This window comes from Vicugna pacos, chromosome 21 (genome assembly GCF_048564905.1).
Source record: "Vicugna pacos chromosome 21, VicPac4, whole genome shotgun sequence".
Lineage (NCBI taxonomy): Eukaryota > Metazoa > Chordata > Mammalia > Artiodactyla > Camelidae > Vicugna > Vicugna pacos.
Window position 1 is genome coordinate 25,859,521 of NC_133007.1, and position 19,688 is coordinate 25,879,208.

Consider the following 19,688-nt stretch of genomic DNA (forward strand, 5'->3'; position numbering starts at 1 on the left):
CTGTATCTATTAACATTGTATTGGAAGTCCTAACCAGTGTAATACTTTAAAAAAAATAAAAGGCAGTAAGAGCTGGATAGGAGAAAAAACAGGCATTAATTTCAGATAGTAATTGTTTACATAGAAAAATTCAAAAGAATCAAGACACAAATTATTGGAAGAATCAATAGAAAAAAATATTAGAAAGAATAATAGACAAATTATTAGAATCAAAGACAAATTATTGTATCCAGCAAAGTGACTGGATACAGTATCAATATACAAAAGTCCAATTTATTTCTATACTAGCAACAATTACAAAGCATAACTTTAAAGGATTATCATTTATAATAGCAACAAAAACTACAAAGTATCTAGGAATAAATGCAACAAAAGATGTGCAAGATCTGGACACAGAAAATAAAACACCTTTACTGAAAGACATTAACAAAGACCTAATGAAAAGAGATCTATCCCTTGTTCATGAATCGGAAGACTCAAAATCATAAAGATGTCAATTCTCTCCAAATTGATCTATATATTCAACACAATGCCAATTAAAGTCCCAACAGGTTGTGTGTGTGTGCCTGTGCATATGCAAATTCTAAAATATGCATGGAAACACAAACGACCAAGAATAGCCAAGACAGAAGATGAAGAAGAAAAATACGCAAAATTTGCCCCACTAAATAATCAAGGCTCCTTATAAAGCTATGGTAATTAAATAGTGTGGTTTTGACACCAAGATAAATTGTTCAGTGGAACAGAATAGACAGCTTAGAAACAGACGTATATGCGTAAGTGGGATGCTGACACTGACAAAGTTGGCATAACAGATCAATCAAGAAAGGTGGGGCTGTTCAACAAACAAAGCTGGAAAAAAGTCAGTCGTATGTAAAAAGTAAAATTGAATTCCCTATGTTGCATCATAAACCAAAGTAAATTCAGAGAGAATAAGGATTTAAAAGCCAAAAGCAAAACTACATATTTTTAGAGTGAAGAGTAAGTTAATATACATTAGGGTAGGGGAAAAACAGTATAAATATTTATAGTTCAAGGTTAAGTACATCTATTTATCAAAATAGAAAGTGGAAAGGCACACTAGAAACAAGAGAAGAAATTTGCAACACATATAACTGACAAAGAATTAGTATCACAGTATATAAAGAATTTGACAAACAATCCACTTTAAACATGGGCAAAAGACACGAACTGACTATTGTAAAAATGAGCCAGTGATGGCCTCTGTACATAGCTCCCCCTAGGTTGTTTATTTCTTTGTAGTAAGCTGGAACCAATTAGCTCAAAAGTCTGCCTGCACCAAACTCAAAATTTTACATATCTAGTTGTTAAAGCATAACCCAAATAAGCAGATTTTTAGCCATTTAGAGCTGCCTGCCTGCCTGCGATGCATACTTCACCGAAGTGCAACCAACATCTGCTACTCATAGATAAGATAAACCCTGTGGTTGAAGACCTCAGGTTGCTGAAGTCCTTTGGAGCTTTCTGAACCAGAGACTCTGTTAGGCAGCCAAGCACATCACATAAACATGTAAGTCCCCAATCCTCTGGGAATTTCCTTGCTCTTCTTTCTGGATGCTTCCCCTCCTTTCCCTCAAATAGTCTCTGGATTGTCAGGTTTTGTGAGGGACTTCCCTTGTCTGCAAATCTGTCTAAGCTTGTCCAAATAAAGCTTGAGTGTGCTACTGCCACCTCACGGTCGTATCTTTTTCCTTGATCTGCCTTGGAACCCCTGAATCCCCTATACTGACATTTCACAAAACTATACATAAAATATGTAAGAGGTGCTTAACCTCAGTGATATGCCAATAAGGCCAGGATGAAACAGTTAACTCCCATTTCATTGGCAAAAATCAAGAAATCTTAAGTATTAGAGAAGATGCGGGTGCTAGTAGGATTGTAAACTGTTAATAACTACTTTGAATAAAACTTTGGCACTATCACATAGAGTTGAACACTGACATACTCAAGACCCATCAATTCCACTCCTATGTAAATATCCAAGAGAAACTTTTGTATAGAGGCACCAAAAGGCAATGCTCATAGAAGCATAGTTGGAAAAAGCAAAAAACAAAACAAAACAAAAACAAAAACAGAAACAAAACCAAAAAACCCTGGAAATTGCATAAATATTCAGCAGCCAGAGAACGGATAAATGATAGTATACTCACAAAATGAATTTTTCTATAGCAGTGAAAATGAATGAAATGCAACTTCACTCAACTAGAAGAATGAATCTTAGTGCTATGGCCAATATTTGTGTCCTTCCCCAAACTCATATATTGAAATCCTAATACCCAATGGAGGGTATTGGGAGGTAGGACCTTTGGGAGCTGCTTAAGTCAGGAGGGTGGAGCTTTCATGAACGGGAGTCATGCTCTTTTAAAGGAGACCAGACAGAGCTCCCTAATGTCTTCTGGTGTAGGAGAACCCTGCCAAAAGGAAAAGGGCCCTGCCTGGAACATGCTGGCACCCGAACTTCCAGTCTCTAGAACTGTAAGAAACAAATTTCTGTTTATCAATCTGTGGTATTTTGTTATAGAAGCCTGAATGGACTAACTAACTTAGAAACATGTTTGTTAAAATAAAAGTCCAGAACATTACATGAAATTTCAAAAACACAGAAAAAACTAATAAAAAAATACATTGCTTAATAATACATGTAAATATGGGGAAAAAATTAAAGTAACATTAAGAGTTGTGTAAACACCAGTCAGGATGGAGGTTACTTCTGAGGGGAAGGCAGTGGTAGAGGATCAGGACCACTTATAAGCAGATGAAAATTACTGGTGATGTTTCAGTTCTCGCTTGGGGTGGCAAAGTGGCCAAGTTAAAGGTGGTGATCGTTATATCATTTAAAAAATAATTTAATTTGAATGGGCCATCCAAGGACTACTGATTTTAGGGCGTTATTAACTAATTCTATGTACTTGAGATCTATTTTTTAAAAGTATGGTACCCACATACCATCTCAGGCCTTCCAGCCCAACTACGTTACGAATGACTGAGGAGTTTAATCAACGCCATGAGCAAAAACGCGGCATCCCAAACCCAAGTACCCTCCCCACCACACCTACCACGACGCCATTAACAGATCAATTAAAAACCCTAGGAAGACAGCAACAGAAATCCTGGCTTAACTAGGACGCAAACAAAAGAGGGAGGAATCACGTGGTGCTCCCTCCCACGCCCGGCGCGCCAATGATGTCACCAACCCGCGACCGGGCCATTGATTCCCGACTGAAGGTAGAGAGGGCTACGTGGTGGGGGAGGGCGGGGGGAGGGTCCCGGCGGCAGTGGCAGCCTCTGGTGTCGGGCTGTATCCCGGAGAATTACGACACCCGGTAAGAGGCTCTTCCCTTCCTCGCCGTAACCTTCTTGGGCCTGAGCGCCCGGCTCGCGCCGCCGCTCCAGCGTCCGGCGCTGCTAGAAGGGGGAGCGCGGGGGCGCCCGGGTGGGCTCTGAGGGTGGCCGCGGCGCCAGGTGGGGAGGCGGGGGTCCCGGGGAGCGGCGAGGCTCGCCAGCCTTGCGGAGAGGCGGGCGCCGGGGGCCCAGGGCTTGTGTGCGTTGTGTTTGTGCTGGCGGGTGTGCGCGGGTGTGGGCGGCAGAGGCTGCGCACGGATGCTCTGGCGCTCGTGCCAGCCGGAGCCGAACAGCTGGGTACCAAAGGCCCTGGTTTCCCTCTCGCCAGCTGCCTCGCTTGGGAGAGTGGAGAGCGAGGCGCCTGGGGCTCGTCCAGGTCTGTGCCGTCCTGCGCCCTCTCCCCTGACCGCATAGGCCTGATCCCCGGGATAACGTCCGCCGCCCTTGGCCTGCCTTACGCAGGGAAGGCGTAGGCGTCTGCCGTGGCGAGCCCACTGCGGGGTCACGGCCACTGCGCTCCGCCTCGGTCTGGCCCTGGTGCAGGAGGCCTGGTTGCGTCACCTCCCCTTCCTTCATCTGCTTGGCTTGATTCTTGGGCCCCGCTAGAGGGTAAGCCTGCTTCAGGTGTGCCGTGTTGGTGCCACAGTTCGGGAAACTTGTCTTTCAAAAAGGGATACGTACCTATCGTTGGATTTTTCAACGCAGTGTTGGGGAGTCCCATCCTGCGGTTAGCGGAGGGAGCAGTGTCTAAGCTGCTAAGGGAGGAGACTTGCACACAGAGGCCTGCACAGTGGCCGTTGTCAGAGGGAGGCCGGATGGCTAGAACAGGTCACTGGGAGCAGAGGACGCAGGAGCAACAAATTGTCGAGCAAATGTGAAAGGTGATGCCAATTTCTTTCTTTACCAAAGAAGGCCCGTTCCCATCGTTTCAGAGATCCTGAAATATCTTTTTCATTATTTCACTAACAGTCGGGTGTGTTTGCTGTATGGGAGGCAAGAAATAGAGTGCAAAGGGGGGCATGAACTTTGGAGTCAGGTCTGCGTTTGCCAGCTGTGTGACAGTGAGTGAGTTATTTAACCTTTCTACTCCTACTTGGTCTTATCTGTAAAATGAGGATAATTTTATCTACGTTGCAGGGTTGTTGTCAGAATTTGAAGTGTCTAGCTATTATTAGTAAGGGCCCAGCACCCGTGCACTTGAACTTGCTCCCTTGCTGAAGGTTTCCCATTAGTACAGCTGCTTGAAAAGCAGGGGAACTTTTTTGCTATTCTGGATGTTTGCTATTCTGCCAGATACGATAAAGCAGACTTGGGGTGAGGGAGGGGAGACTCAAAACCCATCATCTCTCTACCATAGACCGTAAAATTTTAGAACTGGAAAGAGTTTAAGGCCTCACTCTATTCTCTTTATTGAGCACTTGCTATATGCATGACACTGTACTAAGCTCTTTACATACACTGATTTATTTAATCCCTCAAGCAACCCAGTGCAGTAAGTATTATCCCCATTTTACAGATGCAGGTGTGTCTTGGCCAAATTCCTGACGCTAGTTAATGGCGGAGCTGGAACTTGAACCCAGGCCCTCAGGCTATGTGGAGTTTGAGTCTTGTTATTTCTCAGTGACTGGAGTCCTAGCCGTGTGAACCTGATGTAGCGGGGGATGGGAGCCATCAGCCGAGTTAGAGGGCCAGTATTTGCTGTAAGAGTAACATCTCAAATTGTCCAGTGATAAATTATTATTTTTATTTTACATTTTACCCAGCATTGTCCAGATGTGAACCAAGATTTGGCTTTTTCACCCAGAGAAAAAGGAAAGGCTCATGGGCACACAGTGCTGGGATCGTGGGCACACAGTAGGTATTTGGTAAATGCCTGTGGAAAGAAGAAAAAATCTTGAGGTATTGTTACTTCTGCCAGAAGGAAGCCCTTTCCTTAACACACACAGTTTCCCTTGAGCCAGCTATTTTTATACTATAACACAGTATAATGTGAGCATCTTTCTGATTCATGGATTTAAAGATTTGAAGCTGTGTTTCAGACCAAGATTGGTATTATTATCTGTGACCAACTGATTTGAGTTTTCAAATATATGAGCAGTAGGAGCTGAGCTTTTGGGCTTGTGTAGTGATCTCTTGCGATACAGCAGTTTATTTTGCTATAACATCTGTCAGACTTGGACCATAATGGATACAGCTGCTTGAGTTAAGTTTTCTAGAGAACACTAGATGATTGGTGTCAGGGATAAAGAGTTCAAAATGTTAAGTTTGTCACAAAATTAAACATTTGGGAAAGATCTGTGACTGATGTGCATTAATGTGGGAATAGTAAATGGATTTTAAAGAGATGATATGCTTGGTGTTTTCAATGAGCTATTCTGTGTTGGTTCTCAGTTTGAGGATGACTTACGGCTGTATCGTAAATTATTAGGAACTCACCAGGTTTATATAACACATCCATATAGACCGTGACAAATATATTCTCAGTTCCTACATCCAAGGAGCTCTCATTGCAGCTTCTATACCCTCCCAGATGCCTTGAAGCTACCTATTTCATCATGTTTATCAATCTAAATGGAGGAGACCCTCTAACGTAATTCATCCTCTCCTTCCCTCTGTACCCCACCACCACCACACACAAAGTTAAGTTCTTTCCCCAAAACGGGGTATAGTGATCTAGTTGCAAGTGGCAGAAACCTAATGTAAACTAACATAAGCAAAAAAGGGTTATCCCTGCCTTTGATCATTTAACTGGGAGGTTCAAAGGTGAGCTTCAGGCATGGCTGGATCATGAGGCTGAAATGATGTCGTGAGGATTCTCTTGGCCCTGTCTTCCTCTGCTTTTTATTTATTACCCTTATTCTTTACTGCTGTTTTCTCCACCCATACTGAAAAAGGTGACTACTGGCAGCCCCAAGCCTATGACCTTACAGCTGTCTTCTAGCATTGTAAACTAATCACTCTGGACAAGGTGACAGGGATGCCACAATTAGACAGATGTGTGTCACAGGCCCACTTGAGGGATGAAGGAGCAAAACGCCCCTCCATAACTACATGGGATGGGGAAGTGTAGAGGTATGAGGCAGGCAAAAACAGCAGATGACTACCTCAAGTGTGTGTGTGTGTATGCATAGACATGCGCTTACACGTGCGCTCGTGTCCCACTTTGAGGCCCTTTCAGAGCCTTCCAACTGGAGTGGATCCACCTGGTTTTGTTTGCCCATCACACAGTGTTATTTTGTTGTGGCATCAATTGTGTGGTCTTTATCCCTTCCATGCCTTTGCATCTGCTGTTTGGGTTGTGCACGCATGGACACGTGTACACACAGACACACACTGTTTTGTCTGGCTGACTTTCTTCTGGATTCAAGTTATGCTGCTCTTCCCAGAGGTCTTCCTTGACCTTCATCAGTGAGCGGGTCACATAAACCCCTGAGCACTACCTTATTGTGGATTTGATTCCTGTTTGATAATTGTCATTTTGCTGGTGGGTTCTGCATTAGACTGAGAGTCCCTTGAGGAAGGAGGTGCTCTTTGCTTTGTATTCCTTATCACCTTCCTAGCCGGCATTTTCTTAGTACTTAACAACCAATTGATGTTGTTTATTTATTTGTCTGTTGCCTGTCTTCTCACTAAAACATCAGCTTCATGAGAATAATGAGGAAAGGAATTTTTGCTTTATTTACTGCTGTATCTCAAGGGCCTAGGACAGTGCCTGGCACATAGTATGTACTTAATAAATGTTTATTAAATGAATGAATGAAAATCTGCCCACAGGGAGAAAATGCTGCCACCGTGTTGATGAGGATTCAGTCTGCACGATAGATAGAGTTCTCACTGTAAATGTCTGTAAATACAAGTACTGCAGGTCCTTTCTAGAAAAGCAGAGTCTCTCCCATGTGCATCTGAACGTGCAGAGGCGATGCGAGAGGCCCCAGGGAGCAGCCACCTGGGATTTCCGCCCTGAGATGTTTCACCCCCAGCCCCAGCCCCGAGCCCTTCTGAACTATAATAGGTTGTATATTAAGACTTTTTCCATAGTTTGAGTCTGTTTTTAATTTGAGTATTTATCTCTAAAACATTTCCTTGAGCACTTACAACGTGCCAGGCACTGTTCCAAGTCCTTTAACAACTCATTCTTTGACTGGAGTTTTGGGATCAAGGGTTGTAAACTTTAAAACTGTGTTTTCTTTTTAAATACCAAAACAGTCAAAAAAGGCTAAAAAAAAAAAATCCAAATTAGAAAATGACGGAAGATACGAGACCCCTCTCCGTCCAGCTCCTCTCACCCTCCCGGAGGGAGAACTACTAACAATGGCTTGCGGAGTGTCTCCTCCCTTACCTTCCTCAGGATCTTACAGTCATAGCTGTTAAGTAAAATATATTCTATCTTGCTATTGCTTGGTTTTCACCCAGATGCAGCCAGGTTGTACCTGCTGATCTGCGCCTTGCCTTTTCCATAGCCGTCTTCAAGCTGCACCCACCACCACTCCCCAGGGACAGCCGCCCCCCTCAGGGTGAGAGGCAGAGCTGTTGGGGGACTAGTGGCCCAAAGTGCATGCTGTCCCTCAGGACCGGGGCTGCTCGGGTGTCGGTCTCCGGCCCTCTCCCATGGAGGGCCAAGCCCGCTTCTGTCTTCCTGGTGACTGTTGTGCCTTATGTTCAGGGAACTCTACCCACGCCACATCCACCCCGCCAACAAAAACGTAGAGGGAATACTATTCCTTTCGTTTCTTCTTTTAACACAAAGATGTAGTTCTTACACAGTTAGAGCCTTGAGGTTAGAGGGCTATTGTTTAACCCCACACTCACCCCTAAACATCTGGGCCCCGCTTCCACCCAACTGGGGTACCTTCTTGTACAGCTTAGTCCTCATCTGCTTCCTAAAAAAGGAATCTGAGTTTGTACTGCAGGGCCTGACCATGCACAGTGCCTCTGTCTCACCCTGTCTTCCCCAGAACTGGGTACTTTAACTGAAAGAGAAAAAAATCTTAGCTAAATTGAAAAATGATGTCTCATTTTAATTTGCATTTTTTGTTATGATTAAGTTTGAACTCTTTTTGCATATGCTTATTAACCATTTTTATTTCTGTTTAAAAAATTCTGTTAATTCATAATTTTGTCTATTCACTTATTAAATGACTTTTTAATAAATTATACAAATTCTCTAAAAGACGTGAAAATGTGCTCGTTGTAAAAAAATAAACAACAACCTCTATTTGCTGTGAATATTCAGTTTATTGTTTGTCATCTAATTATCATTAAACATACAAACTTATTTTTCATTCTTCTGTAGAAATATTTTGTCCTTTTTGATTTCTTCCTTTGCTTGTAAGCTTAAAAGTGTTTTTTCTTCATTCTGTGTTCTAAAGTTTTGCTTTTTGACGTATGACTTTAAAAAGCTAATCTTCAGTTATTGCATATTTTAACAAGATATTTGATGAAAATATTGTATAATGTTTTAAATAAAATCAGTTTTAATTAGATGGAGTTCTATATTTTGTTTTAAAGATATTCACATTAGTGCCTATGTATCACTCGTTTTTCTTTTTTTGATTTAGCAGAATGTCAAAGCCTGCTCCAGAAAACTGAGATTCAGATTTGTATATGATTCTCATAATTTTAACGTTCTTTAGCATTTCTGTGAATTGCTGCATGAAATAGTGTTTATCTGTGGCTGTTGATCTCATTTAAAGAAGCACCCCTGTTCTGCTCACAGCCTCTCAGTGTGTAGTCAAGATGATGAATATCTCCTCTTCCAGTTCTGTTGTCTCACCATTTCCATAAATCTCTTTTTGATATATAATTATATACAATAAACACATATTTTACGTGTGCCATTCAGTTGATTCTGACAAATATGTATAGCCATGTAATCACCATCCAAATCAAGAAAATAAAGCATTTCCATCATCCTGGAAAGTTCCCTCATGAACCTTGCTAGTCACCACTATCCCCAAAGGCTATCACTGTTCTGATGTCTCTCACCAAAGATCAGTTTTACCTGTTCTAAAATTTCACGTAAGTAGAATTATACGAGACGTACTTTGGGTGCAGCTGCCTTCAGTGAGGTTCAACTTTGCTGCATCTCTCAGCGTCTCCTGTACACGTACACATCTGTTGTTCCTTCATTCATCAGTTGGTGGACATTTGGGCGGTTTCCAGTTTATGGCTATCAAGAATAAAGCTCTATGAGCATTCTTTTTTTTTTTTGATGTGGTTTAAAAAACACACAAAATATACCATCTTAGCCATTTTTAAGTGTACAGTTCAGTAGTAGTCCATATATTCACATGGTGAAACAGAAGTTTTTCATTTTGTAAATCTGAAACTCTGTACCCATTAAATCCCCTTTTCCTTTTCTCCCTACCCCTGTTCTATAAACATTCTTGTATAAGTCTTTTTGTGGCCATTTCTTTTCATTATCCTTGGGTAAGTACCCAGGAGTGTTGTGGCTGGGTCATAGGATGATTGCACATTTAGCCTCAGAAGTTTCCCAAAATAGTTGTACCATTTTACATTCCCACCAACAGTGCATAGGAGTTCTAGTTGCTCCATATCCTCACCATTAGATATTATGAGGGTTTTTTTTTTTCATTTTAGCCATGCTAATGGAAGTGGTATCACTGTGGTTTTATCATGTCTTAATCATTTATTTACATAGCTGTTTTCATTACTAGACTGAGCTTCTTAAGGGCAAGGTTCATGCAACATGTAGTTATCTTTTTGTTCTTACTAACTTTTCCCCCTTATTTGGGGGGTGATAGATGCTTTATTATAGAAAACTTGAAAATTGAAGAAACAATTAAAGTGAATAAAATCACTGGTAACCCTACCTCTCAGACATGATCATTAACATTTTGGTGTCTTTTGTGCAATACTGTGTCGGTTTGCCCACGGAGAGGGCAATTCCAGGGTAGGCTGAGTCAGCAACTCAGCATTGTCCCGGCCCTCTACTCTGCCATCCTCAGGGCATCGCTTATTCACAGCAAGGAACCTTTGTCACAAAAAGCCCCTGACAGACTTCCTTTGTGTTTTGTTGGCCAGAGTTGTATCACACGTATCCCTGGAAAGAGGAGTGGACTCGCTAAGTCCGCGTTGGACTTATCCCGATCCTCCCTCGGTGTCTTGGGCGTAGAGGGGAGCCTGGCCTTCTCAGAGGAGTGAGGACAGACTCGGGGTTCTCTGAGAAAGGGAGGCAGAGATCCGGGGTGGGGGGCACTCAGCACTCTCGGCCACTGAGGCATACTGTTTTTCAAAGCTGAAATTGTTCTCTGTTTAGATTTTTTGTCTTTCCAGTTATTATGAACTAAACATCTTCCTTGGCATTAACTCTTCGTAAATGTCACCTTTATGTATTGTATAATTTATGACTGTACCAGAATCTAGTCTGCCATGTCTCCAGTTTTGGACATTAAAGCTGTTTTCAGTTTTGTTTTTTTTTAACTATTGTAAATAATTCTATAGCGAGTATAAACTTGTGTGCTGGATTTCAAATTATCTTCCTCAAGGTAGATTTTCATGATTGTATTATTATATGTACTAGTAATTATGTAGCAATAGGATTACAATGTTAATAATGGTTGTTGGCTATTAACAGATTATGAACATACCGAAGACTTCAGACACACATTGTCCAATTGCTTTGTAAAAAAGTGGAACCCATCTTAGTCTTTCCACCATATGATAGAGTGCCTATTTCTCCTCCTTTCCTCATTTTTTACTTTTCTCCCTCCTCTTTCTTTCATTCAGTCATTAATGTATGTTCATCTGACAAATATTTGGTGAATACCTTTTATAGCCAAAGCACTGTACTGGGTCATGGGGGTACAAGACTAGTGCTGCTCAGGACGGACAGGCCAAGATTATGCAAGTGTGTAACTACAGCTACTGATAAGGATTATGAAGGAAGCCGCCTAGGGTTATAGATACTGTAAACTTTACCTGCCTTCTGGCATAGGGCAGGACTGGAGGAGAAGGCAGTCTACGACTTGGCTTTCGCGTTCTGTGGCTATTGGGCAGACAGGATGAAAGGTGCCTTTTATGAAGTATGGAAGGATAGGCTTGGCCAGGGAGTGGGCGGTGCACTGCAGACCTTTTTAGGGACTTGGGCCTTTATCCTAAGAGTTATGAGTGGCCACTAAAGGGTTAAAGAAGGGAGCTGGCAGTGACCTAATCATATTTGAGAACATTTTAGAAGGGGGCCAGAGTAGGGTCCTAGAGTCCAAGATTAGATTGTGAAGGTAGCCCTGAAGTCCCCTCAGCTAGCACTGAGGGGTAGTTTTCGTTGCTAATTTATGAATGAAAACCTAAATCATACTACAAGTATGATTGCCTATTTCCCCAAGCGTTTGATGGGCACTCCTTTTTTTTTTTTACTGCTTTTATTGTGATATGATTCCTATACAGTAAACTACACATATTTCAGATGTACAATTTGATGAATTTTGATAGATGCGTACACCCATGGAACCACCACCACAATCAGGGTAGCTAACATTTCCATCACTCCCTAAGAGGTGCAAATTTCTAATTGGGAATTCAAAATTTGCCCTTCCTTCTTAGTGAATTGACTTTTTATCCACTGCAGTTTGGGTGAGGGCAGCATAGTGTAATAGCCAAGAGCATCCACTCCAGAGCCAAAGGACCTGAGTCTGAATCCTGGCTCTGCCGGTTACTGGCTGTGTTACCTTGAACAACCTCTATGACTTTGGTCTGCCTCAGTTTCCCCTTCTGTGCCATGGGAACAGTAATAGTGCACTCTCTCATAAGGTGGTTGTGAAAATTAAAAGGTAAACTTCAGTGCTGGCCCATTTGAGCGCCGCATATGTACATGCTAGCTCATCTAGGTCTGTGGGCTTTATACATCCATATATACATACTAACTCTGTCCTGTGCGTGATGGGTTGTAACTGTGATTCCCTGTCCAGTTTCATCTTTTTATTAATGCCTCTTTTAAAGAATCTTTTACTATGAACACTTTCAAACATTACATTGCTATTCTGAAGTACGAGAATTTATCTGCAGTGAACTGATGTCAGTCTTCTCCTTTGTGACCTCTTCCATTGCTGTGAAGCAAGTCAAGGTATATACACAGACTTTGTTTCTTAGTGTTTTTACTTAAAATACTTTACAAATAATCTTTTAATCCATTTGTAATTCATTTTGGCTTATGAATATAAGGCAAAGCTCCTGATTTTTTTTTCCCCACATACCCAATCAGTTGACTGAGCTCCATGTATAGACCAGCCCTTCTTCCCCTCACTGCTGCTTGTGACTCCTATGCATTGGATCTGCACACACACAGGATCTCCTGGGGGAAATGTGCTTCTGCTCTGTTAGTCTGTAGCTCCATTCTTGTGTTACATCAGTGCTGCCTTGATGTAATCAGTATCGCTGTCCTCTTTTTTAAAAAACATTTTGGCCATTCTTGCCTGTTTGTTCTTGCACTTGAACTTCAGGTTAATCATTTTGTCAGGTATCCACTCCTTACTGCCCCTGACCTCATTAGAATTTGCAGTAAACTGCTATTTAATTTGGCACTAAGTAGCACTCATAGACTACTCAGCCATCACACATGTTCCTCAACAGAGCTTTGTACTGTTCACATGTAGGCTCTTCACACTTCTTAGGATTATTCCCAGATGTTTCCTTTTAAAAAATGTTTTATTTGATATTAAGAATATAGTATTTTTCATATAAAGAAGTATTGTGTTTTGTGTATTTCTCTTATATCCAGCCACATTCCTTAACTGATGTTGGTTCTACGAGTTTTCAGTTAATTTTCTCGGATCAGCTATGCATATGATAGTATCATAAGCAAATAATCTGTTTTTCTTTCCTTTTTTAGTAGTTTATCTCTTATTTCTATTTTGTGTTATAGAATATGCTAGGGTTTTCAAAATAATGTTAAATACCTCTTTGGTTCTAAGACCATTGAGCATAAGAACATGCCATCAGTTTAATAATAGCTTTTAGGGGCTACTAGATGAAATGTACATGTATATAATGTACATGCATGTAGTTCACATTCCATTATCAGAAATATTTGAAGTACATCTCAGAATTAAGGAAATATGATAACAGTGGTAATGGTGGCCCTCTTTATTTCTTATTTTGGTGGGAATGCCTAACAACTCCGTTTTAAATATGATATTGGCTATTGGTTTATGGTAGGTAGTCTTTGTTATATTACAGAAATACCCTTTTCTACAACTAAAACAAAAAGCTCTAATTCTGCTGATAGTAATGAGAAGGCTCTACTGTTTAGTTTAACTAAAAAGTGAAAATTCTGTCTGTGTACATGTCACCTATGACAGCTGGTCTGTTTCAGTCTTTTCCCTTGATAGCCCCAAGTGCAGGAATCCCTGGCTGCACAGCAAGGTCTGTCCTGGTCCTGCACTCAGAGCTCCCTGGTTTGCACTGCCTGCCAAGGACGGCGTATTAGTTTCCAAAGCTGCAATAACAAGTTACCACAGATTTAGTGGCTTAAAACCATAGAAATGTACTCCCTCACAGCTCTGGAGTCCAGAAATCTGAAGTCCGTATTATGGGACCAAAATCGAGGTGTCTCAGGGCTGTGCTTCCTCCATAGGCTCTCGGGGAGGATTGTTCTTGCCTCTTCCATCTTCTGGTGGCTGCCTGCGTTGCTTGACTTGTGGCAGCATCACTCTGGTCTTCAAGGCCAATGTCTTCAAATCTCTCTGCTGAGTCTTCACACACCTCTTCTGTGTGCATAGTTGGAAATTTTTGTGAATTTGTCAATCCTGAAGGAAATGCTTTTAGAGACATGTTAGGAAGAACAAAACCATATTCATTCCCTTTGGGAAGAAGACTGTGGTCACCTGGAAATGGCTCTAGGTCAACCCAAGAAAATCAGTCTGCTGAAATTCAGTTCCACAAAAGCCCCTCAATCTCGTGCCCTCCCACTGCCCCCCAGTCTCCTCCTCGGTCTGCAGCTCTTCAGCAACAGGGAGATGGACAGAGTATATTTCCTCTAATACTATTATGAAGACAGAATAAAAGCTGGTCAGTTAAGACTAGAGAGCTTAAAGAAAAAAGTAAGGTCAGCATATTGGTTGTTTAGTAAATGGGTTATTCAGAGACTTGGCCATTTGGGAAGTTGGCTGTCTGCAACTGGCTGATGGCGAAATCGACCCACTTCCCCAGGAAACACCACAGAGCTGCCCCGAGCCTGCCTAGAACAGGCCTGCACCTGCAAGCCACGGAGATGGGGAGACTGCCCTTGCAGGAACCTGGGACTGCGCCCAGTCACTCATAGGCCAGGTCCCAGGGGAGAGAAGGGAACGAAGGCAAGAGTGAGCGGGAGGTCCTCTCTCTGGACTCTGACTCAGCGGAACCCAGATGTGGGCCAGTAGCTGAATCTCCCTGTGCTGACCAGAGCCAAACTAGAAGTCAGTCAGGTGTTATGTGCCAGACAGACAGAACAGGTGATTTCACGGTGCCAGGACTTAGTATATAAAACCACAGGTTGTGCAGAGTCATCTTGTGGGGTGGTTTTGAGACTAAATGTCCCTTAACTTACATGTAAAACATTCCACACAGGCCTGTTGGCCACTATTATTAGTATTGTTTTGACATTATTACTAGTATTGTATTTTTAATATATGAGAGTAGTTACCACAATGCCTAGAGATAGTTGATAAATACCCGTTTTCTTCTTTCATTTACTGGATGACTTTGTGTAGAGGCACTTACCCGCTCCTGGAGGCATATCCTGCTCTTTTGTAACTTCACAAGCCGGTCCAGTCACCAGTGGAATCTGCAGCAGCACAGAGACCCCTGTGGAGCACTGCTCAGCCAGGCGGGCAGCTCCGCGGTTCTGCCCACAGGAAGCCTTACAGGTTATCAAAGCGAGGCGGGTTATTGTGGGAAGACCCAGGGAATTGTGAAAATTAGGTTCATGTAGCAGTAGCTATTTAGTGGAATAAAAAAAAAAACCCAGTGATAAAGAATTAAAGGGAAACAACAACAACAAAAATAAATATATGCCTAGCAACTATGAATTGCTTATTATGTGTTTCCTAGGAGTTAAGATAAGAACATGAGTTTATTTATGTGCAGCTCCTATTCTAAAATAGCGCCCTAGTACTTAAAAGTAACTCAGTAATTCATTGCTTTTTTAAATAATATGTTGCAATTTCAGTAGCACACATTCACAGACAGTACATTTCTGTTGCAGTATCTGCTGTATGAGCAAATATTGAAGGAGTCTGCAGACATCTGCTTTACAGTAGGGAGATAGATGATCCAACTGGATGTAGCCCACATGTGCAGTAAAGCCTGGTTATAGGAAATTACAGACTAAAAAGACTGTTGTTGCAAATATGCATCCCTGCACTCAGTAAGGTTAAACAGAAGAGTGACGACAAGCCAAATTAATCATTACAAAGCCAGACTAACAGTTATTTATAGTTGAAAAGCAAGACTAGCAGGGACTGGAAACTAAAACCATCCCAGGGGCCCAATGATAACGCGTCCTTCCCCGTAACTGGGGAAGTCCAGACCAGCTCCTGAAGGCGCACGTGGGGCCAGAGCTTGGAAGTGTTATGTGGAAGGCAGACTTCCCAGAACGCCGAGTGGGGGGCTTTTTTTTTTTTTTTGATTCCCTTAATTTTTAGATGGTAACTCTTAACCATTTAGGCCAGTTATTACCTATGGGGTATGGACACAGGAGGACTTGCATTAATGTTACTGCACAGCCGGGCAGCAGATACTCAGAGGCTCCTGGGGAGGTGAGCACCTGCGTTAGGAGAGCTGCGCCTGTGCGTCCACAGAGCCTTCATGCACAAGGGAAACACGGCAAGGGTGGGCACTGGGCAGTTAACAATGGAGAAATAGGGATACCTTTGACCTCGTCTGCTTATCTGTATTTTCTGAAATTTTCTGCCATCAACTTGTTACTTTTGGTTAATTTTTAAAAGAGCTTCATCCAACACATCAAGTCCCTACAAAAGAACAGCACAAAGAATTCCGTCACCATCTCACAACCCTGTGGGTGCTGAAACAGTCACTGAGGGGAGGAGATGAAACGTTTATGAATAAGACTGTCTGCAATTACTTGAGCTGCTAAGATTAAATGACAAGACCAGTTGTTCTTCTTTCAAGGCATAAACTGACCCTCTGTTTAGGAAACAAATTTCCCCTTCCTGCTTCACCTCTGCATCCTGGGTTGGATTAGAAGCAATGAGGCAGCAGTGGTGTAGCTTCCCCTGTACCGTAGTTGTGATTAATGCTTTTCTGGACCATTCTTGTGGAGGAGTTAAAGGCTTTGGGATTGTTTAGCCTGAAGACGAGAAAGCAGAGGTGAGATGTAATTCATTTTACTTAAGTGAAAAATAGAACGTAGGAAAAAAAGCTGGAATTGCTATAGGGAGAGTTTGCTGTTGTTTTGCACATGTATACAGAAAGGTGTGTTAAGCGTCAGTGTATAACTTAATGAATTATTGGAAAGCAACTAAATATATAGCCACTGCCCAAGTCAAGAACTAGAACATCACCAGCACCCAGAACGTTTCTTCCCAGTCAAAGCCCTTCCCTCTTCCCTAGAGATAACCACCGTCCTGTCTTTTATGCAGTGTATACTGTAGTTTAGTTTTGCCTTATTTGGGGCTTTATGTAAGTGGAGCCATATAGTATATGTATGGCTTCTTTCACTCATGATACTGATCATGTTTAGATAATTAGCCATCTTGTTGCACGTGGTTATAGTTCTTTCGTGTTTGCTGCTGTATAATATTTTCTCATAGGCAAATGCCACCATTTATCCATTTTCCTTTTGATGGACATTTGGGTTGTTTCAGGTTGGGAGCTATTATGAATAATGCAGCTTTGAACTTCATATATGTGTATCTAGGTCTAGGGATGGAATTGCTGAATTGCAGGGTGTGTATGTTCACACTTTTCCCATGTAATGGTGAACTGGTTTCCTGTGGTGACTAGGAGCTGCTCTGCTTCCTTGCTCCCACCTGCTCTGATCAGGTGGTTAAGGTGTTTGATGGATGGACAGTAACTCGCTGTGGCTTTACTGTGTGTTTCCCTGATGCGATGAGATCGAGCATTATTTCTTATGTGTACTGACATTTTTAATTTCCTCTTGTGACATTCCTGTGCCACTGTTTAGCCCATTGTTTTTTCTACTGAGCAGTCTGTTATTCAGTCAACTGACTAGCCCTCTGAAGGTCACTATGCAGGGTATGTGGGAATGTTCCCTGCCCCAAGGAGAAGACTTTCCAGCTCTAAAGACAAATATGGAAACAAGTAATTCATAATATTATGATGATTGTTGAAATGTCCTTGTTCTCCAGCAGGCTGACTGTTAGCTGAACTTTCATTTGTCTTATGTCCTCAATGCTTAACACAGTATCGGGCACATACTAGGTGCTTTGTAAAGTTATGTTAAATGAATGAATGAGGCATTGTCAGAGGATGGTGAAAGTGCTCTAGTGGGGCTAAGTGTTGGGTAAGGGAGAAGCACAAAATAAGGAACCTTGAATTGCACCCACCCACCCACCCAGAATGGGGCAAAGGTTCCCTAGGAGTTAATATTTGAAACAAATCTTAAAAGACTCACCAGAAGCAGTGGAGGAAATACATTCGAGGCAAAGGAATAGTGAGCAAAGACATGGAGAGAGGAAGCGCACACTACACTGGAAATGTGAAATTTGGAGTGACTAACAGGATGAATGGAATGAGAGGATGGTGATAAAGGGCATCAACTGAAGAAAATGCTGTGAAGGGACTGCCTTGTAAGTCTCATAAGCAGCAGGGATAAAATTGCAATTAAATACAGAAAAAGACATTTTTTCCTGGGGAGGGCTAGGGGACTGTTGAGCATTAGAATTGATTTGTAGAATCTTTTCCTAGACATCTTGAACAAAAGAGAGCAGCTATGTAAGCCTGATCGTGAAATCAACTGATAATAAAAGTTACCTTCTAGAAAGTCATGGTGTGACTTCACTGAGTGTAGAGTGGTGGTGAAGACTGAACTTGCCCCAGTCAGATCTGGGTTTAGCAGCGGCTTGGCCCTAGTGGAGCCTCTGCTTCCACACCTGTAATTTGGGAATAGCGCCTACCTGGCGGAGCTGTTGTGACTGTTAAGGAGATGAGGCATGTAAAGGACTTAACCCTTGCCTGACTGGGTGATGAGTGGTGGCCGTGGTTTAATGGTATAGATCCTTAATTGTTCAGTTGCTGTCAGCATTATCTTGCTACTCTATACTGGCTGCTATGCGTTCACGTCAGTTAATGTGCTAGAGTATGAGAAAACAGTCCCCAGTGGGACCTCAGTCTTTTGAAGAGATCTGCCCCCGCCCTGTTGCACTTTAGGGCTGCGCGGTCACGTGGTCGCGTTAGTACGGAGCCGGGAGGCAGACGGCAGAGCGTCAGGCGTTTGCTCCAGGGCTGGGTTTCGCGGGGCGGCTTTGTTCTCCGTCTGCTTTATCCCATGTTTTCCCGAGAAGGCTCTGAGGGGCCTTATGGGTTCAGTATTTATAGCCGTTTTCCCAAAGAAAGAGTATCTTACCCGCTTCTCCTGCAAGGAAGGATTCAATTTGTAATCGGCGTGATACCCGACCGCTCACGCTAGCTTTACCCAAGCCCCGCCCCTCGGCCAAACTTTCCAAAGGGGGCGGTCCTTCTGAAGAAAGGAAAGTGAAATTGAACCGGAGCCATTTCGCAGTCCAGCTCCCGACCCAGGCCTGTCCCGATTCCAGAGGCGCCCCTTGTGTCTGGGAGGCCGACGGCCCGCGCTGGGGAGGGTCGCGCGCTCTGCGAGGGTCGCGCTGCCGGCGATTGGACGCCCGGACATGCCTGGGGCGCGCCATGGACCCGAGGCAGGTAAGCGGCTGGGATCAGAGCTCAGAGCCGGGCCACTCACAACTTGCTCGCCTTCTCTTGGCTCAGCTTATCCTTCTTGTGCGCTCCTGTTCTCAAACGTGACTTACGCGCATTGTATGAGAGAGAGAGAGAGTGTGTGTGGTTTTTTTGCCAAGCAAAATTGCTGTTCTAGGAATTTAGGAATTTGTATCATGCTAATTAATCCTGCAGTGTTGAGCAAGGTGTGGAAGAGGGCTTGTGGGGAAAATGGACCCCCATCTGAGGAGCAAAGCCTGAGCTCAGGTCGGGACAACCCCTCAGTTTTTCTGCTAGGGCTCCATGGCTGCCCACCCCACCTTTAGCCCCTCTTGGACAGCGTGCTTTACTTTTAGCGGTCTCCTCTCTTAACTTGTAGGAGAAAGTTTATAGCAGCTTTATTCGTTATCTTTAAAAACTGGAAAACCCTAGTGTCCTTCCAGGTGATTAGATAA

The 19,688-nt window shown here is 42.8% G+C and overlaps 1 protein-coding gene across 5 annotated transcripts in view; it reads left to right on the plus strand.

Moving 5' to 3' along the window:
- The first annotated feature begins 3,209 nt into the window (after positions 1-3,209).
- ADAR (adenosine deaminase RNA specific) overlaps positions 3,210-19,688 on the plus strand; it is a 45,451-nt gene continuing 28,972 nt past the window's right edge. Inside the window, exon 1 of one of the 5 annotated variants that reach the window (XM_072946476.1) lies at positions 3,210-3,246. Coding sequence is in view for 3 of the 5 variants with exons in the window: in XM_072946472.1 (XP_072802573.1) it covers positions 19,204-19,218 (15 nt within the window). In the remaining 2 variants the exon portion in view is untranslated. Of the gene's footprint in view, positions 3,345-18,782; positions 19,219-19,688 lie in introns of those variants that run through there. The other 4 variants (XM_072946475.1, XM_072946472.1, XM_072946474.1 and 1 more) reach the window with 4 other exon arrangements.